This window comes from Lemur catta, chromosome 5, assembly GCF_020740605.2.
Source record: "Lemur catta isolate mLemCat1 chromosome 5, mLemCat1.pri, whole genome shotgun sequence".
Taxonomy (NCBI): domain Eukaryota; kingdom Metazoa; phylum Chordata; class Mammalia; order Primates; family Lemuridae; genus Lemur; species Lemur catta.
The window spans coordinates 100,782,069-100,809,833 of record NC_059132.1 but is presented as its reverse complement, the minus strand read 5'-3'; the positions used below and the strand labels follow the sequence as shown (position 1 = coordinate 100,809,833).

Genomic DNA, 27,765 nt, shown 5'->3' with positions numbered 1-27,765 from the left:
CCAGCCAAAAATTTTTTTATGTAGGATTTGTATTGATTTGCAACATGGTTGGCGTAGAGCTTTCTCCTAGACCAGTGGGCCAGGAAATTGCACAGAGGAAAGCTGCTCCCTTCATGAGGTGGCCCAATTCAGGACTCTTGTAGACCACACCTATTAATTCAAAAGCATCAGGTCAAGACTTGGAAAGGCCTCTTTGCCAAAACTGGACCACAGCTGGGAAAGACCTGGAGCCAGGGTCAGAGAGCAAACCTCTTCGGGTCCGATGCTCAGGCCAGGAAAACTGATTCTAGTTCCTCAGTGGTTATTTTCACATTTTCAGTCTGGGTTTTTACTGGTTGGGGGTGTCAGCTTGGCTGGCAAGTGCTATAAATATGCTGTGGTAAAAGACTCCAATGCTATTAAACTACCTACCTCTTTTTCTGGAGTTCCTCTTCTTTCCCTTGGCGCACTTCTCCCCAAGTCAGGCAAGGTGGATGAGTAACTTCTTGGGGACTCACGGTCTATTGGAAAGAACAGGGCGGGTCAGGGTGAGTATCCACTTAATTAGAAGTGCCTTGCTCAGCCACTTTCCCTGGTGGCAATTATTTTTTCCTCCAAATTTGGAGAGAGATGCCACTATTAAAGACATGGGTATAAGACTCACAGGTAATTGTGATATAAGACACAAAAGCAAGATCATTTCAAAAGGAAAAATATCCCAGGTTGCAGAAGTACTATAACTATATATATAAATGTAATTGTTACATTGCTGATTAGTTATACTGCCACACCTGATATAGACAATTTATGGTTACAGGGATTTTTCATCTCAAAAGATTTTTAAAACTTTCTATTTCTATTCTTTTTGCCTCCATTTTATAATTACTGTTTTAAGGCCTATAAAAGATAGAGAATTTGAAAATAGCATCAGATTGTAGAAACAGAAACATTTTGTGGAACAATTTAACAATGTAGTAATGAAAAAGAAAGAGATAAAACCAAAGAAAGTATGTTGATGACAGGAGCATGGTCACGTCCATTCTCTCTCTCTCTCTCTCTCTCTCTTTAAATACTTATTGAGTCATGAGATATCATACCTTTTATCTATGGGCCTCCCTGTGCCCAGCTGATAACCTATCTTATCAGAACATAAATATTTATTCCAAAAACAAAGGGATAAATATAAAGCATCATATCAGTTGCCAAATTGCTTATGACATATTAAATTCTTTTTGTTCATCTTAAAGCAAAATATAAATCATTACATTACAAAATTATGATTGCAAGTAGTTCTTAATAGTATCTTATACCTTATGCATTTACGTGACTTATAATGTGGAAATGTAACTGAAGGATAAGTGTGTTCAAGTAGTATATGTTATAGAATTTTACCAATGTAATTGGGTCAAAATTTGTCAATTCTTTTATCCCTTAATAAATTTAGTTATAATGAACAATAAGAAGCATTAAAAATAGAATTGAATTTATCCACCTGTGAAGGAATTTAAAATAATCTATTATAAGAAAATGTTTTAAAGGTTTTAAGTACTTTGACTATATGAAAGAATTGACTACTTACAACAAGTGGATATCAGTTGCATGACATGTAAGGATAAATGCTAATTCTCTGTGAGTTGCAAACTCCAAAGTCTTTAGATTTAGGAAGGGTATATGAGCAAATGTTTCAGGTAAAACTTAGCCAGTTATTTCCATGCATGCTAGAAGATTATGTGCAATATATTTTTCATTCTGTTAATATACTTTTATGATTATAGGGCTCTCATAATGATTATAAATTTTAAATTACTTTTACTAACCCATGGAATGTGAACTATTTTTTCACTTGGGCTAAACAAAATTGGAAAGTAAATATTTTATTAAAAAACAAAATATACTTTAAATGCTCTTCAAAGCCCTCTCAAAATATGTTTCAATGTACTCTATCTGCACATAAAATTGGGAGATGATTGTATTAGGATATGGAAAAACTGGAGAAGGCGGCTAATTTATTAAAAAATTAGATTCTGACATTTTAATCAGTGAAAATTTCCAATTGTAGAAATTGATTTTAAATACTTTAATTTACTGAATTACTTTTGGAAGCATGTTGCATAGTATAAATGAAAGCAAAGATAAATACTAACAAGTAAATTTGTGCAATAATAATTAATAATTGAGTAATACATGTTACAGTAATATGAAATTTGCACTATATCTCTTTTTGTACTGCAAATTCTGATGTACTAGGGGTTTGAATCTCCTTTCTGTCACCCACTGTCTGTGTGACTTTGGGCAAATTTCTTGTCTACTCTGAGCCCCAGTTTCCTAAATTGAAAAGAGTGATCACAATAATACCCATCCCTTATGTTTACAACAGTTTTAATTAGATACTGTATGTAAAACACTTTGTAGTGTCTGGCACATAGAAGCTTCTCTGTTGATCAAGTTTCAGCCTGGAATATTCATTCCAGTGTCTTCAATTTACACAGCAAACAGATGCACTTTAAGAATTAATGAAAAGAATCAAATAAAAATATTAAAACACTCTGAGCTTTTAAGTTATGTAAATCTCAAAAAAAGGTCCTCTGTATTGAATTGCCATTTGTCCTTGTGTTGCCATTTCAAAGTTATCTGTGAAAATGGAGTTAACAGTCACTTTTAACTTAGTCTAATTTAAATTTCAATATAGGATTGTCTTAGCAGAAAAAGAAAGTAAGTACATTAAATAATGGAAAAGGACAGAAAATGAATACACTGAATGGTGGAAATGGCACTTTTATATATACAGCTTAAAGGTACAGTCACAATTTTTTTTTTCATAATTGTGTCCTTTAAATGGAGAAGGTATCAAGGAAGTCCTAATTTCTTTAACTGTCCATCAGTTACTAATCACATGTTTCAGTGCTGCTTCCTGAATGTTTTTATATAGTGTCTTCTCTATAGAATGTGAGCAAATTATTAATTGAGGGAATGAGTATAAAGTTTCAAAGTTAATATAATCAAAGAAAAGGCTACTTGTTAAACTGTTGGTTTGATTGATTTTACAATGAAAAAAAAAGACCTCTTAAGGATATTGATATTCAATTATAGTTTCCATCTCGAAATAATTCTTTTTAATTTGGTAAATCATTTATTTTGTTGCCTCAGTGGAGCAGTTGTTTCTACCCTAACGTGAAGCTACGAAACGGTTTTTCCTCTCCCTTTTGAATGAGTAAATTTTGGTGAACTGAGGGTCGCTTTAAGCCACACATCACGTCCAAGTATCACACGGGCACATGAGAACTATTCAGTAAGACAACAAGCATTTGCTTCACAACACAAAACGATGCCAAGTGGTCTCACGGCTCGGGAATGATGAGATGGTGGGATGGAATGTGAAAGAGCCAGAGGGTGGGTCTCTGAACCCCAAAGGAAAAGAAAGAAAAGCTTATCCACCTTGGAGCGCCCCCTCGCGGTCGCGGGGGTGGCAGTCGTTGGCGGTGTCCGCGCCCGGGAAGGCGGCGCCGCGAGGTGTTCTCCCACACTCGCTCCGGGGCGCGGAGCCGGGGGTAGCGCCTTCGGGGGGCAGCGGGTGCGGGCGCTGGGGCAGGGGGCTCCTTCGCAGCGCCCGCAGGGACGAAGTCCTCTCGGGGATGTCTGGCAGCAGTTCGCTGATCAGGCGGTGCAGTATGCTGTTGTCTGGCAGACTCCCCCTTCTCTTCTCGGCTTTAATCTGGTCGCAGATGTCTTTGAGGGCGGAGTCCAGAGCCTCAAACACAGACGGCTTACATTTTGCCTTTTCAGTCTGTTTTTTCGGAGTCGAATTTTTTTTCCTCCGGAAAGGCACGGGGCTGACTAGAAAAGCGAGTTTAGAAAGGCCGGGGTCCGCCTCCCGGCTCCCGGGCTCGTCGGCGCCCTCGTGCCGGGCCAGCTCGTGTTTCCGCATCGTGGTGAAGCGCGTGTAGGACGCGGGGCACCTGCCTTTGCAGGAGCTGAACAGGTGCCGGTGGTGCTGGTGGTGGTGGTGGTGGCTGGATCCGTAAAAGCTCTCGGAGGAGGTGAAGGAAAAGTGGTCGAAGTCACTCTCGCTGCAGAAGGATGACCCTTCCACGTGAATGTAGTCGCTGTGGTCGGACACGACCCCGTCCTGGTCGCTGTCGGAAAAGTCCACGTGCGCTCTCGGTCGCTCGTCGCTGGTGACCTCGATGTGAATGGGCACCAGGGTGTTGGCCGTGTAGCTGCGAGGGGCCTGGGGAGGGTGTCTGCCTTGACCGTCTTCCTCCAGCAGAGACTCGACGGAAAAGCGCCTCTTGGGACATAACCCATTCTGTTGTGGCTCTAGGGTTACAGGGGATAACATTTCGTCCCCTAAATTCGGCATGGATTTCGACTTCTGAATCAACTTTTCGAACTCGGAAATGCGCGTGGGCACCATGTCCCGGGGCACCTCCTCGGTGGAGGACTGGCTCCAGCCGTGCAGCAGGCCCGAGCGCTGCCGCTCCTCCTCGTACTGCAGGATGCGCGACCTCACCGAGCAGATCACCTCCGAGTTCATCAGCTCCTTGCGGTTGATGCGGTGCATCTTCTTGTACATTTTGAGGAAGCCCGGGGCGTTGTGGGCGGGCCTGCGCCTGAGCCTCGCTCTGCCGTTCCCGCGAACCTCCGGGATGTAGGGGGAAGCCCACGGCGCGGCGCAGCCCTCTCGGGGGTCCCCCTCGCACAACAGGGAGCCCATGCTCTCCGACTTGGCTTTCGGGTCGGGGTCAGGGAAGCTGTCGCAGTCGTCGTTCAGGAGATCATCACAGCTGCGGGATTTGATTTTGGGGGGAACGGTTTCTTCGGTGCTGCTCCAGATTTCTGCGTTTTGCCGGGCCATTTGCCAGCCATTCTTGAAAGTGATGGCCCTTTGCGAGTCCCGCGGGACGTCCAAGTGCTGTCTGTAATTGCTACAGTAATCTAACTCACTGGAGGGGTTGCCGTTGAGCCCTGAGTAACTGCAAAGGGATGGACACAGTTTGCTATCATCCCCACCTTCTAATCCAGAGCAGCGTGGTAGAAGAGAGACATTTGGAGAAGTTAAAAAGGTTCACAAAGAGAGGAGAGCATTGTCAGTAAGCATCAGACAGCACAGCAAAGAGAAAGCAGTTAGTGTGTTTCAATCTAAACACTGATTGTTAACACATGGAGCCTCAACTTCAGAGAAAAAAGTCTAATTCTAAGGCAAGATGATACTTTTTCAGTGAACATAGCTTTGCAGACAGAGTTAACAAAACAATGTATAAGAAGTAATCGATATAGCTAATGCATCTATTTCTATTACATGGTTCATACATCTTTCTGCCAGTGTGGTTTGCCAAAAACACAATAGTACTTCTTCAGCCAGTGGTATGACCTGATAGTAATTTAAAGTTTTAACCATTAGTGCCAAAAGTATTATAGACTTAATAGGGTCAGGATTTGAGTGTCATTTGATTTATAATAATACATAGGTAAAGAAGAATTTACAAATTTACATTTCATTAATACTCCCATAACTATATCAAATAATTTTTTATGGGCATTGGTTAGACAAAGCTGAAAGACAAAGTATTTTCAAAAATTGCAAAATCAAAATGCTATGAACTATTTGTGCTTATATTTTTCCGAGAAAAAAATAGCAAGGGCCTCTTTCAACAAACTAATTTACCTCTCTAATTGCTTTACCTTTAACCCCTTATTAGGCACATTTTTGCCATAGGATAACTGGATATCATGTAAAACTTTCATCAGAGGTAAATACTTGTTTTTATTCTGGAGAGGGTTTTTATCATTTTAAATCACTTGCAGTTTGATAATAGAGAGCTAAACTTGACCTCAATTTGGAATATGTATGGAAATATTCTTTTCTTTTGCTCTGCTAACTAATAAATGAGAGGCCAAATTACATCTAAAGGGACATTTTCTTTTTAAAAATAAAACCTAGCAGAGGAAAAATATCTCTATTGACATCTCATGCCTTACAATCTTCCACAAATTCTTCAAAAGCAGATAAGCACATTAAGTAGATAAGTGGTATTTGGGAAAGGAAGTTGATTTAACACTCCCTATGATAAAAAAAAATCTAAATTCATCAGAATCCTTTTAACTTTTGGGATGTATCCAAGAATAACGAATCAATGGTATTTCATGACCTACTTGTTACCTTAAGATATTTGTTTGCATAAATGAGTAGAATCTTATAAAAGCATCTCTGTTAATAGGAGGAAAGGTATAATGAATTGGGCTCACTCCCTCTGAACTATCAGTTAATAGGCACAGCTGTACTAGGCCTTAGAAAGGTTAGGCCTTCCACCTACTCAGAGTCCAATCCTCATGACCCATCTCTCTTTTGCATACAAATCACCCACCGCTTAGCTTTAACTACCACGTGACAATACTTTTAGAGTCTGTAGTTGACAATATGTGGCTGAATCTGTCCTATTTTATGGCAACTTCTGTTAGAGCTCATTTCCTTCACACATTTCAAAATCCTTCTCTCTTCTGGTGCAATCCCAAGAGGCTGGAGGAGACTGTGGGGCCCCACATTTGGTATAGCCCGAGGTTCCTGTGGAGGCCAGTTCAATCTTCACTCTCCATCTCAGAAATAGCCCTGTCCCTAAGATAGTAATATACTAAAGGGTCTTCCAGATACCCGCAGGAGTGACTTTCTCTCTCTCAACACTGAGCCCACTAAATTTCCAGGGGGAATACAGGTCATCCAAAAAAGTGTCTTGGTGATTTCTACATTTTATAATTATGGGTTGAAACCAGCTAGTTCTTACTGTGGACTGAGTGAATTGGCCACTGTGTTACATGGCAGAGCATGGATACTCTATGATGTTTGACCAAAATATAGAGCACATCACTTTAATAGGTTAGATAATTTTTTAAATCTAGAATTAAATAACTTAAAAAAACTCCTCAAAACCAATTATGTTTTAGGCAACAATTTCTTCTGTTGCTGTATGTAATTCCTATCCCATAAATTTGATTAATTTGCTAGTAATTAGAAAATTTTGACTATATGTAAATACTTATAAATGTCATCTTTTAATGGCCTGGCAATAAATTAGTTGATACTTTGAATTTGTTTAAAAAATGATTTTGGGAAAAAACACAGTGACAGATGCTAATCAGAATCTCTTAAGCAACCCCAGTGGCTTGCCAGCTTGAGTCAGCCTGGGTAGAGAGAATGCTCTTGTTTGGAAACTAGATTTTATTCAAGACATTGTAGGTGGAAGCTAGCACATATCAGTATCACTGGACCGGTTCTCACGTGGTTCTCTAATACTTACACTAGTACATTGTCTGCATGTCTGTTTATTGTTGCTCACCTTTTGCTCTCGAGGGGGAAGAAGGAGAAGAACTAATGAAAGGCTTTGTAAGGTTGGCGCTTGATCCTGGGAGGTCCGCATGGCCTGGGCTCCTCCTGCTTGCACTTTGATCTCCCAAGCCCCTCGGGGGACCCACTGCCGGCTCGCTCTTCCTCCGTTTCCTAAAGTCGCTGGCCATGCTTGCAGAACTGAAAGAAGGAGTCACATCAGTTTGATTGGTACTAGAGGAGGCTCACGTGTGCACCAGAAGGACCAGTGGAAGGTGCTAGTGACATGGTATGACCCCTAAACCCCCACTCCAAAGCCGCATCGTTAGGAACTCATTCCTTGACATTAAACATGCTTTCTTGAGAATCATCTTTTAAAAAACTTAATGGATTTTATTTTTTTAAGGGCAGTTTTAGGCTTACAGAAAAGTTGATTGGAAAGTGTAGAGAACTCCTTTATACTCTCCTTCCTCTTCAACATAGATTCCCCTATTATTTACAGTTTCTGTTCATGTGGTACGTTGTCACAAATGATGAACCTGCCTTGACACACCATCACCTCAAGGCCATAATTCACCCTAGGGTTTGTGCTTTGTGTTACACATGCTGTGGGTTTTGAAAAATGTATAATGATGTGTCCATCACTAATGTGTCATATAAAATCATTTCACTGCCATGAAAATTCCCTGTGCCGCCCCTTTTCCTCCCTCCCTTCCTTCCTCCCTGTGGCCTCTTGCAACCACTGATCTCTTCACTGTCTCTATAGTTTTGCCTTTCCTAGCATGTCATAGCTGGCATCACACAGAATGGAGCCTTTCAGATTGGCTTTTTTCACTTAGTAATATACTTTGAAGGTTTCTACATGCCTTTTTGTCACTGGAAAGCTCCTTCCTTTTTATTGCTGAATGGTATTCTATTATATGGACGTACCACAGTTTATTCATCCATTCACCTATCAAAGGACATCTTGGTTGTTTCCAAGTTCTGGCAATTATGAATAATGCTACTGTAAACTCACGTGCAGGCTTTTGTGTGAACATAAATTGTTAAGTGTCTTTTAAAGTCAAAATTCTCCTATAGCATAATATGTTGTGACTGAGAATTTAGCGTCATGATTTGTATCATGTATCTTTTCTCTATAAAGGAGAGCTCCAACAGCATGAATGAACCCAGAGGGGGATGCCAAATGGGAGGAAAGAACTAGAAAAAAGGAAGACATCTGGGGAGGCCAATGTCTCTTACTTTAAGGTCTGCCTGAAGCTTCTCCTGCTAACCTTAGCTTTGGAAGACCGTATACTAGAATTCCAACATTTTATATTGAAATAGTGAATGACAAGTAGTCTGGTCAGCAAATAAACTATTAAGGATTCCTTTCCCTCCGTTGTATAAACTGGTGTCAATAGTCTAAAATGGCAGGGAGTCTGTATCACAGTTTTGAGTTTGAGTAGAGCATCATTTAAGACAAACATTAGTGAATGAAGGGACACAAACCACAACATATCAAATCGCTGGATAAAATTATGTAAACAACAGCGACAGCAGCAACAGCAACACCAGCTCCCACGGACCCCAGCAGAATGTGAGGTGCTTTATTACATTTTTGTCTTAATTAACCCAGTGCAGCAAACCTGAGGTATGTATGCACTGTTATCACAGTTTTACAAGTGACTACACCAAACACACATGCCGGGCACGTACAGAAGTGGGGCAGACTTCAGAATTTGTTTGTACTCTTCTGAAGAGGATGTCCCATCTCCTGGACCTATTTTTGCTGGAATTTTCCTGTCATGTGAGCATCTATGTATCTTTACATCCCATCTTAGGACAAATTAAAATTCTAAAATTTGAACATTTCAAACATTTTAGGTGCACATATAGATGCATAAGATAAAAAAGAAGGGGCTTGAGTAGGTTTTTTCTTAGTGATAGTACTGTAGTTGGATGGCACTCATCAATACAATTTATGAAGGGCCCAATTCACAAAGTTCCTGGTCTTGTTGGTAGAAATGTATAGGAGGGTAACTTAATGCTACTATATAAATATTTATTGTTGGTGCTACAATATGGCTGGAAATGTGTGTTATTCAATATTACTATTGAGCTATGTCTGGATTTTGTAGTATTTTAAAGTAAGTGTGGTATTTAAAGCTTACTAACAAGACTAACCTTTGGCAGACTCTGAGGGTAGTTAAGCTTAGTGGTTACAAGCCATCTTGGTTCAATTCCACCTTGGCTTTCTCCATGCTGACTGTGTAAACTTGGTAAAGTTACTGAGCCTAATTTTTCTCAGAGATAAAGTGGGGACAATACTATTTAACCCACAGTGTTATCTTAGGATTGAATATGTTTATGTTCTTAGCATGCCTGGTATATAGTAAGCCTTATTTATTGGTAGTAAAAGCATTTCTCGTTTGAGTGATCTGAGTATAATTAACAAATATGTGCATAACACTTTTTAATCTACAAATTTTTTCAAATATATTATCATAAAGGCCACCTAAAAACATTGAAAAAGTGATTATTTATAATCCCCATCTAAAGAAAAGAAAACAGTGTAGCAGAGACAGGGAAGAGAAGGATTTCTCAATCTGTGAAGGAATCCAGATTTATTTCACTTATATTTTTTACAAATTCTTGAATACGATCATATAAAATGATATAGAGACAAAATAAAACAACTTCATGAGGCATAGTTCTTAACATAAAAATGAGTGATACACAATCTTCACTGCTATTTCACTGAATGATATTACTGTTTAAAAGGAAACCACTGGTATGGAATATTCTACTTGTGTGATATTAATGAGATTCTTACCTAGCGGGTCTTTCCAGGCTTCTGTCTATAGAGGACTGATACAAGGAGGCCTGTTAAAATAGAATAATAGTTCCATGAAAATTTTTATCATGGCAAAATTTCATTCATCTGTCAACATTAGGTATCCTAAAAAGAATATTATAAAAATTGAGGTTGAAGGAACCATTTATGATGATTATAAAAATGTCTTCCCAAAGAGAAATCATACAACCTGATTTATTCTTTGTTCCTATCTACTTTCTCTTCTGATATTCCATATTGCATTTCTCTGTGTAACTCAAATTAGCCATAACTCAAGCATTGCAGGGAAGGAAAATCAATATTTCCACAGGACTACTGAAATAAGAGCTAAAGTTATTATACAGCATTAACTTCAGAATCTTGTCCATTGACTGTAAATAGAAATTTCCTACATATAGGAATGGTTTGATGTTGAAAAAAATATATGTAGTCATCATTCAATCTTTATAAAGCATAAATTTTCTTTATAATTTTTTATTGTGTTGCAAGCTATTATCATTAAAATATAAAATATAAACAGAATTTGAAATATCTTTCATCTGTCAGCATAGATGTGACATTTTAATAAACCCACAGAATTTGATTTGAATAAACTGATATACCTAATACTTCAATCAGGTACAGATTTATATCTTTCTAATTAGGTAAGTTCAAGGTTAGCTTAAAATAAACGACATAACAAATTAAAATATAACCTTTTTTTTTAAAAAAAGCGGACTTTAAACATTTTCCCTTCATTCTGAACAGTATATTGATATTGATACTAAGCAAAAACAATAGATATGAATTTTTAATTTTCCATGTCCACGTACTGGGATAATTGCTGAAATATCTAAAAAGCAAGGGAGGATTAGTACTGAGCTACCTAATGTTTGAGGTGACAATGCAAGATGAAAGTGGTTGTGGTTTGATATCTAGAAAGTGTAGGGAAATATCTACCAAGTATATATAGTTTTGGCTTTGGTCATATTTGATGATCAATTCATCATCATGGACGAACTTTGGTTTGATGAATAACTGAAATTTTAGTTTAAAAGTGTTCATCTATACAAAAATTTAAAAATGTGAGCCAGAAAGGCAAGATTTGATAAATTTTATCTTAAGTTGCTATCACACAGAAACATTTTACAAGAATATTAAAAATCTACTAGTGGAAATTAAACCTTACTTTACGAACTATTTCTATAACTCTATTTTCTATTAATTGGTAAACTAGCACCAATTAACCAATGAAAACACTAGTATATAATTTTACAATTCTTTATGTATGTCAGTCTGACAAGCCCCTATGCAGAATTCTAAAATTGCTTATATTAACTATTTTAATTTAATTCTATCTTACTGAATGAGAAGGGAATCTTGCCCAGAAACAAACAAAAACTATCTCTTTGCACAAGAATATTCCCCACCCTCCTTTTAGACAGGAAAAGCACATTCTATTGTTTTTAGTTCCTAGAAAATATTTAGGTTCCTATGTTCTCAACAAATATAAATTAGAAAAAAATTTTCAGTTTGCTAGTCTGGTAAGATTACATGATTATTTTAATTTGCTGAATTCTGAACCAGACTCAGAAAAGGTAGAAAAATGGGCACTAAATAAGAAAGAAAGCAGACAAGTAAAACAAAAAAACAGTTATAATTTAGAAATATTAATTCTCCATATTTGCAGAGGAGCATAGCCATTTGTGTGGATCATGTCTTTCATGGGACATCCAAATACACGGCTGATCATCACAAAGTGTCAAAATTCAGAATATTCTTAGACCACCATTAAAGTGATCAGAAATTTTGAATTTGTCAGCTTATGAAGAGCCTCAATGACATTGTAATGTGAAATAAAACATAGTGTAAGAACTGATGAATTAATTGTGTTTTAGAGTTTGGCTAAGAAACTACAATTATTCCTCCTTGTGCTGGTTTCCACATACAAAATAAACTAAAACCAGTTTTGTGATTTTGTGTACACTCAAGGAGGGAAAGTTCAGTATTAAATTATAAGGTAAGAGTAAAAAATCTACATTGATGACTAAGAGAAAAACTGGTACACTAATTATAAGAAGGGTATTCATCATGAGTTGGAAATTGTCTCCAGAAAAAAGGTAACCCATTTTATCTATCATGATTTACTGAGTATTTACACATTACTGTTATTTTAACACACCTAGAATGTCATTTGAATGAAGTACAGACATTAAATCACTCTTTTTGCTAAGTAAATCATGTGATTAACTTTGTGCCTCATGTTTCAAATGTAAAGAATAAAAAAGTCCTTAACTATTCTTTGTTAATGTCAGTTTTTCAGTTATATTTATGGATTAAAAGAATATGTTATTCATGAAATATACTAGGCACTTGATAAATGGTAGCTAAGGAGTAATGTCTAACCAATTACAATATTTACCAGAAATGTTTAACAAAAGGTTATTAAAGACAGAATTCCAGATATGTTATGTTTGCCTACACTCTTCCATGATGTGAAATTAATAACATAGTTAATATGCTATTAGAATCATCATACAACATTCCCTTTCAATCCCAAAGAGATAATGACAAATAGTTTTAACTACCAGCAAAGTGCTTTTTTATGTGATTTTTTTTGCCACTACCATCAAATTACAGAATGTATAGAATTATGTTCCCATTATTTTATGCCCAAGTATTATTGTGTAATGTTAATTACTGGAACTCATTTCACAGAAATTCATTAGTTAGCAAGGAATAATATTATATAAATAACTCATTTCTAAAAGACTTAATCTCCAAATACATCTCTTGGAAGTGCTAAAATACATGACACAAAGGAAATAGCACCGAAGTGAAGGTTGAGAGATCTGTGTTTTATTTTTTTTCACCACCATCTTACCATGCGATTTTTGGGCTTCTTAAAATTGGGGCACTATACTTTTCTTAATGGAAAAATGAGTGAATTGGATATGATGCTCTCTCAATTGCATTTCAGGTCTCAATGAACAAATTACCTTGAACACATCCTAGAAATATCTGACCACATTGAATTTCAAAATAAATCTTGGGTTGTTCACATGTTGAAATGATTCCCTTTCTTCAGATATGAAAGTAACATAACACACATAATAGAATTGCTTGTTTTATCTTATTTTCTTCAGATTATAGGACTAGCTACATGGTTACAAAATATAAGCCTTTAGAAATGACTGAATTAAATGTTCCTGATTACCCTATTTTATTAATATATAAATATTTTGATCACTTCCTTATTTTAACACACACTCTGATGCTTACCACAGGGGGAATAATTTGGAATTGCAAGCTGAAGCTCTAAAAATTTGCGTTATTTCCCCTGAGACTCGGTGCTTGCAATTCCAGTGGTCACCACCATGTGTCAGTAGTACCTCCAATAGCATCAGTGTTCTAGCTTTTTTTTTTTTTTTAGTTGCACGTATTTAAGATTTTTCAATGAAAATAAGATATTTATTGTGTTATTGTATTCAATTAAGACCACAGGGCAACCATTTTGTGAAAATCAGTTTATTTGCTTTGCTCCCACACTAGTTGCTTTTAACAGTTCTTAAAAGGAGGATTTTATATAGCAGATGGTCAGCAAAACAGTGCCATTTTTGCTTTTGTCTTCTAGTGAGTCCTTTATCTGTTTTCCAAAATAATTTTCCATTTTTCTTTGCAGAGATCAAGATAAAAGCTTTTGACTCTGGATGATTTCTGCCTTTTTCATAGTCTCTTTGTCTGATTCAAATAAAACTTTATACTTCCTGGCAAAAATTTTTCACCTAGCTGCTTGTCATAAGTATTCTTAAACAGAGGTTGCAAACACATTTCATCTCATATACCAGTGATTATCTGTTAGAGTGGCTGCCTGCATTATAGTGTCAGGAAGGATTAGTAATGTTTGTCGAGGTTGTGGACCTAGGAAACTGTGACACACAACTTCCAGGTATTTGCCAGCCCTATTCTTGATTGATGATAAAATCCACAAGTCCTAAGTATTTAGAAAAATTAAAGAATAAAAATAAATTTTAGGAATATGTAAGATATAGACATCTGATTATCTAAGAATTTAAACTCTTAATCTATATCTCTAAGCATGATGATAAAATGGTACTAAGAAGGCTTCTAATGGTATTTTACTTACTCAGCCTAATGAAAACAGATGGTTAATAAATTCACTAAGGCTAGTACTTTGGATTTTTGATTTTCACGCTGCTGAATACCAGAACTGCACTGAATAGTTTAAATGTTTAGTTCACCTAGGGTTCAGAAACAGCCAGCATCTTTGGTATAATTAATGTCTAGGCGATGATAATAAATACAACACAATGATGCAAAGATAGATTTTTCAAAAATAGCTTAGACACTATAGTGAAATGTAAAACACAGATGTTCAGAATCATAGTCACAGCCTGTAAGGGAGAAATCTGAAAAAGAGAGAATAACTTCTTTTTACCTCATTGGAAACACCAGAAGAATGATCTTGAACATAGTCCAGAGCCTTTTTAGGAGGCTGGGTGTAGATGCACCACATAAGCAGAAGTGTAGAGATGGAATGAGGAGAATCAATGGCAGCAAGGAATGAACATGTGGAGAAGGTGACAACAGTTAGACGGAGTACCGACAGCACTGGATACACATACAGAGTGACATGAATGGAACAACATGGGGTTGCCTGGAGGAAGAGTGAATGTTTGCAAATATTCTCAAGCACTGAGCAAAATTGCGGGTGTTCAATTAGTATATTTATAAATTCATTTCATCAAATCAAAATTAGCACTCCTAGTCTCCGGCCACAGAGGAATGCAAGGTATATTAAAGAAACATTAAAGGAGCAAGTGGATAGCATGCTGGTGAGTTTCCCTGTGTGGCTGAAAATGATTATAGGCAATGCTGATAATTTATTTAGGCTCAGTACAGAAATTGGTACAGTCCCTAGAAACTTCCTAACCAACAATAACAATACATACAAAATAAAGCTACAGAATGTTTTTCCTCCAAAATAAAATGCATTTATGTTAATACTAAGATACAAACGAGAGCAAAAAATGAAAGAAAACATTCTTCCTATTAGGTAATAGAAATTCTAGGAAAAATTCTTTGGTTTATATTCATTTACAGTCACTTTTGATTCAGTTCCATAAAAGATAATAAATCTAATCAAGTCTCCTTTTAATGGACAAAAGGGTCTACCATCACCAACCAGCAAGCCATGTATGATCACAAGTATATAAACCAGCATATGATATGGCAAAAGAAAGACTATTCTGATTTCTAATAAAAATTGCTCTGTAGTGTAATGGTCATGTTGTTTGAGTCTATAATTCATAAAACATATGTAACTGACACACATCAAAGGCACTGCTGTTGATAGATGCTGTTCCCAAATAAAACTTGAGTTAATCAAGCTGTTACTTGAAGATGGAGTTGACTCTTTATCCCAAACAAGACTAAGCATATTGTGCCCGGCCTGGGGGGCTTCCTCTGGTGGGAATGTGGGGATTAGAGAAGTGGTGGCTTTCACTAGCAAGTCTGGAAATAAAAGTCCACAGGGTTTCCTAATTTTTTTTCTTTCCTTACATCCCTAATGGTAAACTAGGTAGTCATGTGTTGCGTAACGATGTTTTGGTTTTGTTTAAAGACAGACTCCATAAAAAATGGTCCCATAAGATTATAACACTGTATTTTTACTGTACCTTTTCTATGTTTAGATATGTTTAGATACACAAATACTTACAAAGTTACAATTGCCTAAAGTACTCAGTACAGCCACAGGCTGTACAGGTCTGTAGCTTAGGAGCAATAGGCTGTACCATATAGCCCAGGTGTGTGGTAGGCTCTACCATCTAGGTTTGTGTAATTGCACCCTATGATGTTTGCACAGTGACAAACTAACCTAAAATGCATTTCTCAGAATGTGTCCACATAGTTAAGCAACGCATGGCTTAACTATATTTTATAGTGGGAATATTCTGGCAGTATATTATAGTGAGAACTGGCCAGAGAGATTTTTTCTTTGACAGGCTTAGCTTCTGACTCTGCCATTTACTATTCCAGGCAAATTTCTGAACCCTTCTGGCCCCAGTGTCTTCTGATTGGAGAAGTATCAGGAGGACTCTCAGAGATAACGAGTAGAGAAGCCAGCACTCTCCAGGCTATGAGAGGTATAGTAATAGTAATGATTTTGGTTATCCATGTCAAGGGGTTCTGTTTGAACTAAACCAAAAGGGACTGTAAACAAATACATATCTTTAAAGCTGTAATAATCATCTGAATATTCCAGGACAGAAATTCTCTCTATGTTTTGAATTTGCAATTAATTAGATACAAAGTAATCTTAATGCATGGCTTTAAAAAGCATATAGGAGGTGTCTGAGCACATTAAACCATTTGGTACAGAAATAAATGCAGACTAAGCTGTACCAAAGCTGTGTCTATATTACGCATTCAGCTTTTGTTCTCCAAATGACACCCATCTCTTCTGATAATGGTATGTTTTACAAATCAAACAACATTCTCCTATTTTTCTTACATTAATAGTCTAGCCTCACTTACCGGGCGTCCAAACTCCAGTTCTGAAAAGAATTTATACCAGGGCTCATTTTCTAAATCTATGTCATCTGGATTTATGCGATCAGTCTAGAGCAGATGTGAAGGAAAAGGGAAGGAAAAGGCACACTGAGCGAAGTGAGGGAAACGCCGTGTGGTATGACAAACTCGCGCGCATTCACACGCAAACGTGCAGCAACGCATCCGACCAACCTCGCCAGGAGAGAGCGGAGGAAGTAAAGTAAAACGAGTCACATTAGGATATGAAGGTGAGCTTCCACGGTATTGCTTAGGTCCCTAGCTGGTACCTCTGTCCACAACTTCTAATTTTCTCCTTAGCTCGATTCATAAACTAGGGACAGCTCTCCCTGGCGGCCAGGACGGGCCCTGACAGTGCACCAGAGCGTTAGAACAGGCTGGGCGCAGTCTCCAAGTCCAGCGCCCGGGGGAGTCGCCGCATCGTCCCTGCCCTCGCTGGTGACCAGCACCCCAGTCTGGGTGGCTACAGTGTGCTGACCATCCCCTCGGGTGCAGGCGCATGGCGAGCCTGGGGTGGGGCTGGGGGCAGGTGGGAAGGGATGGGGGGTTCGGGGCTGTCAGGGTCTGTGGGCATTGGGGCCTCGGTCCCCGGTGGGGACTGGAAGGGGCGCCGGGGGAGTGGGGGTGGCCGGCCTCTGAGCATGCCTTCCTAGCCTCGGGAGGGCGAGGGCTGCGCTGAGCTTCCTGACGTTAGAAGGGTTGCAGAAGGAGGGAGCTCACCCTGATGGGAGAGACAGCCGGGGCGCGCGGGCCTGGCGAGGGGGCGCCGCTCCGGGGCGGAGGGCAGGGGCTGCCGGGGGCCGCTCCGAGTCGGGGAATTGAAAGAGGCTTCCGGCCGGGTTCCCTTGGGATGGGTGTCGGAGATGTTGGGAGAGGGGGCTGGAAGAAAGAGGGGTGAAGGAGAAACTGATTCATTAGATGGAGGCTGTTGATGGAACCCAGAGGACACCGGCTAGCAGTGGTCTGTGCCCTGCCTCAGGCCAGGTGGGAGGAGAAATGACCGTGGGATGTGGGGTGGGCGTGTGACCCAGATACCTTAGGAACATTCTGGACCACTGCAAAGATCTGCCAATCAGGCATGTCTCGGAATGTGAAGAAAGATCACATTTAACGAGATACCCCAAGATCCACCTTCCACCTGCCTACTTTGAGCTGAGAAAGGGATTTAGGTGGGGTTAGGTTGTCACAGTACTGTGGGTGACAGGGGCAGGGGAGGGAGTGTGGGAAAAAAGAAATCCCACCTTGGTTTCCTTGACATTCTAATTTAGAGAAAAAGCCAATTTTTATAATTGACTTGCTCCCCTCCAGTGGTTTCTGAATGTCGTATTTAAGATGGACAAACTGGGAGTGTTAATATAAACAGTTTGAGAAAATACAATTACTTTAGTAATAGGAAACAGACACAGAGCATTTACTTTACCCAGCCATACTCTTGATGTTTTCAAATAATACATGCCTGACTAGAGTTGATTTTGTATTAAAACTGGATGGTTAACTTCCACATGTGAGTTATTATTTTTTTGAAATGATCACACTAATTAAGTGTGGTACAATCGAACAGTACAGTATTTGAAGTCAGGAAAAAAAAATTCTAAGAAAAATTATTTCGTTCCCTAAAAGCCATTCCCCTGGCCAAGAGAGGAGCTGAGGCTCTGGAGACATATTCCAGGAGAGCCATCAAGCTGCCATTGCTTTACAGCAATTCCATAGCATTTCCTTGCAATTCCTAAAGGAACTCAGGGACTTCCACTGAGTAGCTACATTTCAGGTCTGAAAGAAATGCTCTATAACCTTTGGAATGTTGGGAGCTTTGAAATATTCCATATTCCAACAAAAGCCACTATTTTGACATGAGCTTGTTCTAGTGCTTTATTGACTCGTTGCATTTACAATGATTTTGTTAATGATACACAGTCTATATTTAATAGTAAGTTATACCCAACGTATTTTTAGTGATGTGGTTTTCTCTCAATATTTCATAATAAAAGATTATAATAGTAATTACAGACAATGATAGAAAAGTTTGAGGCATCATGACAAAATAGTGCAAGAGCCTAAGTTATCAAAAATATGTGGTAATTGTAATTACAAAGGAAATATTTATGATGAGATGCTAAGCAATGAAAACAGAATATAACCATGCACTTGTACAGTAGTGACAATGGTATTACAAAGCTTGCACTTGGATGAGCACAGTAAAGAAATGTACACATACATGAAAGACTACCAAGGTGTTCTGGTATTGAGACTGTTTGTTTTTTCTTTCTTTTAAATATTATTTTGCTTTATTGTTATAATGTTATTTTTGCAATAAGTAAAAGTCAGAGAGAACATCTACTATTAGGTACAGGTATAGGTTGTAGGAATCTTGAGATATTTTCCCTTATTTATGCCAATATTATTTTTGGTTTACATCTCAGAAGTAACAGTGAAATTGGTAGCAAGAAAATATTCTAATAACTAATTTTAAAACTGTTTTCTGTTTAATTTAAAAATTTGATTCAATTTACATTTCATTCAATGTTGTAAGAGTATTGAGGTTTTGATATTGCTAGAATATTTTTCTCCAATTATTATTTAGATCATTATAGATGCAGCATATAATTAGTTCATGGAATGGTTTTGGTGGAGCTGATTTGTAGGGTAACTGACAGTAGAGAGAATTTTCCAGTAATTTTTGTTCTGTTTATAGAGGCGTACTATTTCTTCTATAAGAAAACTAACCCCTGGATCTTTTAAACATCATAGTTTCTAATGTTACAAACATATTATTAATTCTTGATTTTATAACCTCTGCTTTCACATACAGTGTTTTGTTTTGCTAAGGGGAGATAGAAACTTCTAGAGGAAACAAATCCGTTTAAGAAACATGAACAGCAGAGGGCAGCAAATTTACTAAACAAATAAGTATACTTAGTTACAATACAACTTTACTTTGACTTCCACTTTAAGAAAATATATAACAAATGGATATACTAAGTCCTGACTTATAGAAATATATTTCTATGATAGAATATGGAAAAAGGAGCAGAATATCAATCACCTTGCGTGCGCCATACCTTAGAATAGGAATTTTCCATTAATTATTTTGTCAATTACAAATTAAATTTATAGTCCTAATGGACAACTATCTGGAATGCATGCCAATAGAAATTAGCAGAGAAAATACCCCAAATAATTATAGCTGGTAATTATCTATAACTTCGAAATGTAAAGAAAGGCACACACTTGAGCAAAGGCTTTACATTAAAGAAAATATAAGTGCCAGAACTAGAATCTTCTCTTTGCTATGCAGATCTACTGAATGCCTTTAGTCATGCAATAATTAAATGTATTGTGACCCAGAGCCCCTGTTAAGGTACACAGAAGTCTCACAATAGTCAGCGACACACACACAGATGTGGTCAGCCAACAGATGCCTCATATACACACTAGCAATCTCACTAATTCAGCACTTTCTGCGTGTAACATGGAAGTTCCTTTGAGTTCAGCACTAATATTAACACTCTTTCTAACCTTGTCTTTTTGTTTTATTCATTTAAGAAAACCTCAGCAAACCTGTTTAAAACTAACTTCGTGTCATCAGTGCAAAAGAATGTGCTTAAGAAAAGCTAAAACTATAAATCACACGTGATCCTTATTTAAAAGCTACCAAGGGTGAACAATTTTTAAAGTTTTTATATTTTCTACAGTTTAAAAGTATTTAGTTGCTTTTGTGGTTATAGAAATTCTATTGTTCTCAGTATTTTATTGAGGCATATGCTTTCTATATGTTGTTCCAAACAAAAAAAGAGGTGCCAACATACTTTGTTCTTGAAAATTACGCTCATTAGATTTTAAGCTTTGATGGTATTGGCTACCATGTTTCATATTTACTGTGGCTCCACAATAAATGCTATCTACATTGTTAGTTAGGATAATTCTTTATGGTTCAAACTGTCACATAAAACTTTTCAACCATTAGATGAAGCAAAGTAATTTTCCAGATCAAACATTAGGCCCATTTAGTCAACATTTCTAAATTTATAGTCAAATGAATATTTAAGAGTTTAAAAAAAGTGCATTCACTTTTGCTTTCCTGTTAAAGAACACAAATGCATATACTGCTGATTCCTAAGGAAGACCCCATTAGCCAGGGTCTGGGGAGGACTTCTGTTCAGACAGTACCGTTCCTTCTGCCTCATTTGTATCCCAGGGAATCATGGAATTGGTGAGTCACAGTTACTAACAGTGTGTCAAATCCCTCCTGAGGGTTTTGATAGAGACCCACTGGCCTTTTGTCAGTAGAAATATATAGGCTTCATAGATAAGCAACAAAATAAGGATTCAGTTTCTCACCAACGTTACCCATTCACTGCAAAGGTAAAACCTATGTTCATTCATTCACTTAGTAATTCAATGAATGAACATTCGCTGAGCACTAACCGTGTGCCAGGCATTGGGCTAGGTGTTTGGAATACAAGTGGTGTCGCAGACATGGTCCCTGCCTGCAAGGAGCTTAAGGTCCCCTGAGGGACAGCCACAAGGAAACAGGCCTTTCTAGTTCAGTGTGTGAGGGCCCTGGGAGCAACAGCCTGCCCTGGGCCCACTGCAAGGGGATCTTTAAGGTTACTGTTGAGAAGTCTGGGACAATTCCCTGGGAGGGGTATGACTATCCTGAGACCTGAAGGATGGGCTAGAACTTTCTGTGTGAAGGAAGAGGTGGTGGGGGGAGCTCTCCTGGCAGGGGGAACGGGCTGTGCAAAGGCCCAGCAAGGAGGGAGTTGAAAGTTCTGTGTGTACCTGGAACCTAGTGGGGGGTAGGGGGCAAAAAGAGAGACGAGGCTGGAGAGCTCAGCTGGGGCCAAATCCCAAGAGCTTTTATAAATTACGTTAAGGGATTTGGATTTTGCTCTAAGGACAGTGAAGAGCCAGGAGAAAGTTTTGAGCTGGAGGTTTTATAAAGAATTTCTAAAGATCGACCTCGCTGTGGTGTGGAGATGAGATTGGAGAATCAGGGGACTGAGTCGGGTGGCCGTCGCTGCAGCCCAGGCGCTGGACCACGGCAGGCCAGAGAGAGGAGTGGCAGTGGCATCTCTCCTGGTGGGCAGGACTTTGAGTGCCCTAGGGGAGAGGGGAATCCAAGATGACAGTTAGGAAAGCAGATGGAGGCAGCATCTAGGAAGTCAACAGAGCAGCACAGAATTGCTTAGCTGTTGTGTGTATTTTTCAAAAATGAATTATGAAAAGAGCAAAGGAATGCTCCCACATCACCCTGGAGTCCAAGTCCATGAGGATGCATGCATAAGGCCTGAACTCCCATCTGTCGTCCCTTTGCTGTTCATCACTCTCATTCAACAAATCTTCCTGCTCTCTGTGTCAATATACAGCCACTCTCCACAGTGCCACTGCCCATTGGCCCTTTGTTTTTTTCTGATTCTATAAATTAGAATGAATTCAGGGTTGATATTTTTTAAAAAAAGATAATTTAAAAAAAGGTCATAGACTAGTCCTATAATAAAAAGGCTGATCAAAATGATACGGCCAGCTCAAACCATTTTGGTTAAGGCTGGTCCTCCACAAAATTGTTTAGGAGACGTAAGAGTTTTGGTGCTTTTCATTTCTCCATAAGATATCCGTTCTCATTTCTGTCCCAGTTTCCAGGTCCCTTCCAGTCATCTGTGGCTACAGAAACCTATGCACATGCGTCTCCAGCAACCCCCATGGCTCCAGAGCTCCCTGCCTTCTTACACCTGCTTAAGTATTCTGGGCTGGTGTCATAACTACTAAGGGCCTAGGTTTCTGGTAAAGTAAACCGAATACTAATTATAAATTAGCCAATAAATAAACTAATTTATATTGCAAAATAATCAAATATTCTAATTAAAGTAATGATGATTACTAGCTACACGTGCTTCCTACTCAGCAATATAGTAGTGATCGAGCCCACCAGGCATAAGTATGCCTGGGCTCTACGCCTACCTCCAGCTCCCACCAGCTCTGTGACCTGGGGCAAAGTTGGTCAATGTGTGCTTCGGTCTCTTCATCTGTAAAGTGGGGATACCAAGTATCTACTTCTTAGGGTGGTTGGAAACATTATTACATGAGATATGGCATAAATTACTAATCGCAGAGCCTGGCACATAGTAAATGCTCATTGAAGATTTACAGCTATTGTTATTGCTGTTCTTCTTCTTATTGCTATTTTAAAACTAGGAGACTTGAAAGCTTTAACCCAAAAACATGAGTAATGTGAGAATTTCAGGCACAATGATACGGCCCCAAATGAGTGAGGGGGCAGAGGGAGGATTCTTTAGGTATGCCTCTGTTTTAACGCTAAGAGGTTGTTTAGTTTGTATAAAAGCAGATCTTGTCATGTATATACGTTAAATGATCGACTTGAAGTTCCTTGAGGTAGAGACTCTGTCTTGTTCACCATTGTGTCCCTAGCACCTAATATCAAGTCTGGCACAGAGTTGGTGCTCAATCGATTTTGTTGAATGGCTAAATAACAGAAATAGCCTGATGGGAATGCTTATAAAATCAGTCCTGTTTCCTGTCACCGCAGCTACAAAAGCATTCTAATCCAATTAGAGTGCTCATTATCCTAAGAGTCTCATGAATTGTTAGAATGATTATGAAAGTTTTGTTTTTTACATTTAAATCTGAGATATATTATTTTGCTATTTCCAATTTTATGCAATGGTGACATTGTGGATCACCCAATTCTCACTCTGGAAATGTCAAAGTGTCACGATATTCAATCATATAGCCTAGTAAATGGGTTATAAGTTTGCAATGGAGCCTGCAAATCAGTGATGTTCCTTTGTTTTCTTTGTTTTTCTATTGAAGTCCTGTTACTCTAAAAGATATGAGTTGTTTGAAGAAAGGCAAAGATGGCTTAGATAAATATCATGTATGAATTATGTGATTATATGTTTTCGAACATGTTTTTCAACAGCACAACCACAAATATGGGGTTTCAAAAACTAAATTACGGACACTCAGGTTGGGTGTGGTGAGGCAAGGGTTTCCAATTAAATTTCAGGGATGGCCTTGCACTATATATAATAATGTGATTTCTTGCAGACTCTTGAAGGAGCTAACAAAGAAAAACCCTCTTTTTCTTGTTCACTGACAGCTAAATTTCTTTTAAAGCAAAAAATGAGAGTAAGTTGCAATTGACATCAAATGCTTTCCTAGAAGCAGGTTTGAATGGAGATGCAGAGGAATTGTAGAGTTTCAAAGATATCCTGAGGGCACTGAGCACTGGGGGGACGCAAGGGACATAGAAAGGAGGGCTGGGGAGACCAGAAACCAAGAAGGCCAGGGGAGAACATCTTTGGTAACTTGCACTTTGAGGAGGATTTTTCTATCTTTCTGTTTGCATACAAGTAAAGTAAATAATTGGAAAAAATACTGCAAAGTGAATTATAATCTTGATCCATTAGAATGACAATCAATCAGGAAGCTTGAGGCTTGGTAACCTGAGAGGGATTTAATAAGAATCAATTAAAACAACTTGTTATAAAAAGGGCATTTGGAAAATTTCCCCTTAAGCCAAAGAAATATAAAACTAATGTGGAAACCAAGCAATGGAACTTCCATGGTTCCATGTGTATTGAGGAGATTGATTAATGACTTTTCTCATTAGCAATTTATCATAGCAATTCAGTGTTGCATTTATGAGTGGTGTTTTTAAAAAGATTATACTCAGGTTCATGATCGGGTACAACTATAGTTACATGCAAATGAGTCCTATTTATACATATATATATATGTTTGGTGAGTAGAGACAATATATTAGTGAGTGCATCTTTTAGTTCTGAGACAGGATGCACAAATCATGATACAAAATAATCATGATTTCCAAATAATGCCAAATAAATAAATAAATTACCTTTGTGATAAAAATTGCTAAACAATGTGAAATGCAGGTTTATTTGGAAACCCTGGAAGCCTAGAGAGCTGGCATTCTGTTTAATGACAAGTGCTTACTGGTCTTTCATGCTGCAGAATTGATGACTTGCCCGGTTCGTATTCAAAAATACTCCTCGGCTCAGACCGGAATTTTCTTGTGTCCACTTTTCTGTCTGGAGGATCCCAGTCATGCCTTAGAAGTAAACAACAAATCACACATTAAAATAATCCTGCGTGCTTAAAACAATTATATAAAACCACTTGTTATCTGTTGTTAAAGTTAATTTTAATACAGATTAAAAAATCTCTAGGATAAATAGTTAATCTGCCAAAAATGCCATATTTATGTTTCATTTTACATTAATGATTTAAAGAAAGCCATTTCTTTTATTTCATATATGTTCCTCTTTTTTTTCTTTTTCATACAACTATCCTCCTGCTGGCTCAGAAACTCACATGAGAGGTTTGTAGACACGCAGACTGTGACCTCTCAGTAAGCCTCTGGGTCGCTAATGGTGGCTGCGTATGTTTGTGTTTAAAGTAAGTGGCAGTATGCTCCGTTAAGCTCTGTGCGTTTAACCCACCACTCTGTGACTTGGCATCCTTGATTCAAAGTGACAAGGAGTAATGCACACACCATGTTTGATCTTGTTTCTTGCAAGTGGCACCATAGTTTGTCTGGGAAAAGTATAAAAGTATCACTTGAGTTGGGAGCAAGCTGTGTGGCATGGGAGATCATCTTTTGGTGTTAGCTTTGAAACACCAGAGTCAAACATCTACCTCATGGGAATCAGCGCTTTTTCCTGAACTAATATCCTTTAAGAGGCTGTCAAAGAAGGACTTACAAAGTAAGGCTTTTTGAGGCAGCTAGAGCTAAAGAAGCCTCCCTTTGGGTACATCATTTTTAGGAGGGTGGATTTTCTGACTATATATTGGAGTGATTCTGATTCCATGGAATGGAATGAAATTCTGACTCCACAGCATGTTGGAAATCGAAGTGCTCTAAGGGATTGAACTCTAGGGGCAAGTCCTAGCTTTCTACTAAATTGATGAGTGATAGTCAACAGACCTCTTAAACTTTGCAGTCTTAGATTTTGCATCTGTGTTAAACACAGGTAGCCAGATTGTGTTCTTTTTCCTCGCAGAGGAGTTTTGAGCATTGCATGAGACAATATATATGAAAGCTGTCTGGAATTTTTAAAGGGATCATCATATCGCTTAATGAGATATTTCTTTTAACTAAACATATAGGACAAATTATACATTGAAATCTAAAGGTTAATTTTGGTTCTTTTTTTGATGGCAAATATACCATTTTGTGTCTAGATCATTGTTTTTCAGTTTTAAGGCATCACATAATTCACCCTGAGGACCCCTTCACATGTGATGTGTGTCTATTGTCATGGTATCTTGTACCCTACATCATCATCAGTTACTCTTAATGGTACAATGGGGTGTCGAATACAATTTTTCTGAGATGGGGATGACAGATGATCCTTAATAACTGGTATTAATAAAGGATAATTTTTATATTCTTATTTATTAGTTACCGGTATAGCATAGGCATTGGGTTTAATCATAGCTGAATTTGGATCCTGGCTTGGACATACTAGCTGTATGAGCTGAGCAAGTGACTTCAATTTTCTGAACCACAGTTTCTTTCTCTTTAAAATAGAATCTATCTCATCAGGTTGTTCTCAGAATCAAATGATATGATACAGCAAAAGTGTTTAGCCTACTGCTGGGCTATAGTGACTCAATAAAGGTTACCTATAAGTAGAACTATTAGTCATAATCCTAATAAAAATAACATGATAAAAGTGTGCTTATAAATTTTTATTTTGGTGTGGATAGTTTCTATAAAAATATTTCAGTGGAGAGATGAAAACTAGTATCAGCTTGAAAACTGGTGGAAATGAGCCACAGATAGACACTTACTAAGTAATGGCTTATTTATGATTGATGAATAACTTTTCCCTGCTTTCAAAAAGATGTTTTATTGATAGATCTAACATTTCAAATCTGAGGAAACTGAAAACTAATTGCATAGTCTCTAACCTGGTATACCAAAGCATGTATATGTCAATTATATGCATTTATTGACCAAAAAGTCAATTGATGAATACATGTCAATTCGAGTCTAATTTAGGGTGCTGTGATATCATGAACCAAGACTGTGAATGCGTTTGCTAGTCTCAGTGGAGGAGGTCAGTACCGGGTACGTAGGGACTCATGAGATTACACACTTATTCTCTCTGTTAAGGTGTGCACTGATTCTTCCACTGGATGTCCCATGGCCTTGTTTTTATCCCAAGTGAAATATTGGCCACTTTTGGGGAAAACGTCTTACTTTTCTGTTGAAGACCGATCTCGTGGTCGAAACGGTGGGACTGGAGGTGGAACGTGCGGGGGAGGCACTGGCGAGGACGCGTCCTTAAAGGCGTTGGTGCCGTTGTCAGAGTGGCTCTTGGAGAGAGGTCTGTAGGTCTGGGTCTTGGCGGCAGGGTGTGACTGCGCACCGTAGGGTGGGTTGTACAGACCTAGCAGGAAACCGCCCCACACAGAGGCAAATAATATGTTAGAAGTGCATTACATTGTTCATTCCTCTCCAGATAGCCCATGACTATGTAAAAATGCTTATTGATAAGCATATTTGTAATGCATACATCAGATGGTCGTTCTTTATTAATTTATTAATATTACTAATTTGCTAATCTTCATTAATTAATGATTAATTTATTCTACACACAAGCCCTGATTACAATAAATCTTTGTCCATTATTTTGGAGTTGGTAATAATTCAGACTGATACTAGGAATAAACTTACAGGTACTTAGCAAATTTTCTCTTTGAATTGTATAAACTAATAATATAGTTAAGGTTTCGAGGGAAGATTAAAAGTACTTAGAACTGTTTCCAAATATCTCCTAACACTTAAAAAAAAAAAAACAACCCTCTGATTTACATATGACAATTGACCAAGTTGTATATATAAGGTGCTGTGCAAGGCACAAGCACACACAAACCCTCAATAAGCTTACAGCCCAATTGGGGAGATGAGACACTAACAGAATTATGATTGAAATTAATTGGTAACATATAATAAAGATCAAATGAGGAAAACATATATTAAGAATTGAAGGATGTCAGAAGGTGGTGGATT

At 38.0% G+C, this 27,765-nt stretch overlaps 1 protein-coding gene across 15 annotated transcripts in view; it reads right to left on the bottom strand.

Annotated features, from left to right (window-relative positions):
* SORBS2 (sorbin and SH3 domain containing 2) overlaps positions 1 to 27,765 on the bottom strand; it is a 194,106-nt gene that overhangs the window by 28,817 nt on the left and 137,524 nt on the right. For 3 of the 15 annotated variants that reach the window (XM_045552360.1, XM_045552361.1, XM_045552375.1), the window contains 7 exons: positions 26,953 to 27,142; positions 24,681 to 24,795; positions 17,424 to 17,582; positions 14,572 to 14,628; positions 10,113 to 10,162; positions 7,311 to 7,498; positions 412 to 500 (listed from right to left, as the gene is read on the bottom strand). In XM_045552360.1, coding sequence (XP_045408316.1) covers positions 412 to 500; positions 7,311 to 7,498; positions 10,113 to 10,162; positions 14,572 to 14,628; positions 17,424 to 17,582; positions 24,681 to 24,795; positions 26,953 to 27,142 — 848 coding nt within the window. Of the gene's footprint in view, positions 1 to 411; positions 501 to 3,414; positions 4,990 to 7,310; positions 7,499 to 10,112; positions 10,163 to 14,571; positions 14,629 to 16,670; positions 16,755 to 17,423; positions 17,583 to 24,680; positions 24,796 to 26,952; positions 27,143 to 27,765 lie in introns of all 15 variants that reach the window. The other 12 variants (XM_045552370.1, XM_045552372.1, XM_045552374.1 and 9 more) reach the window with 7 other exon arrangements.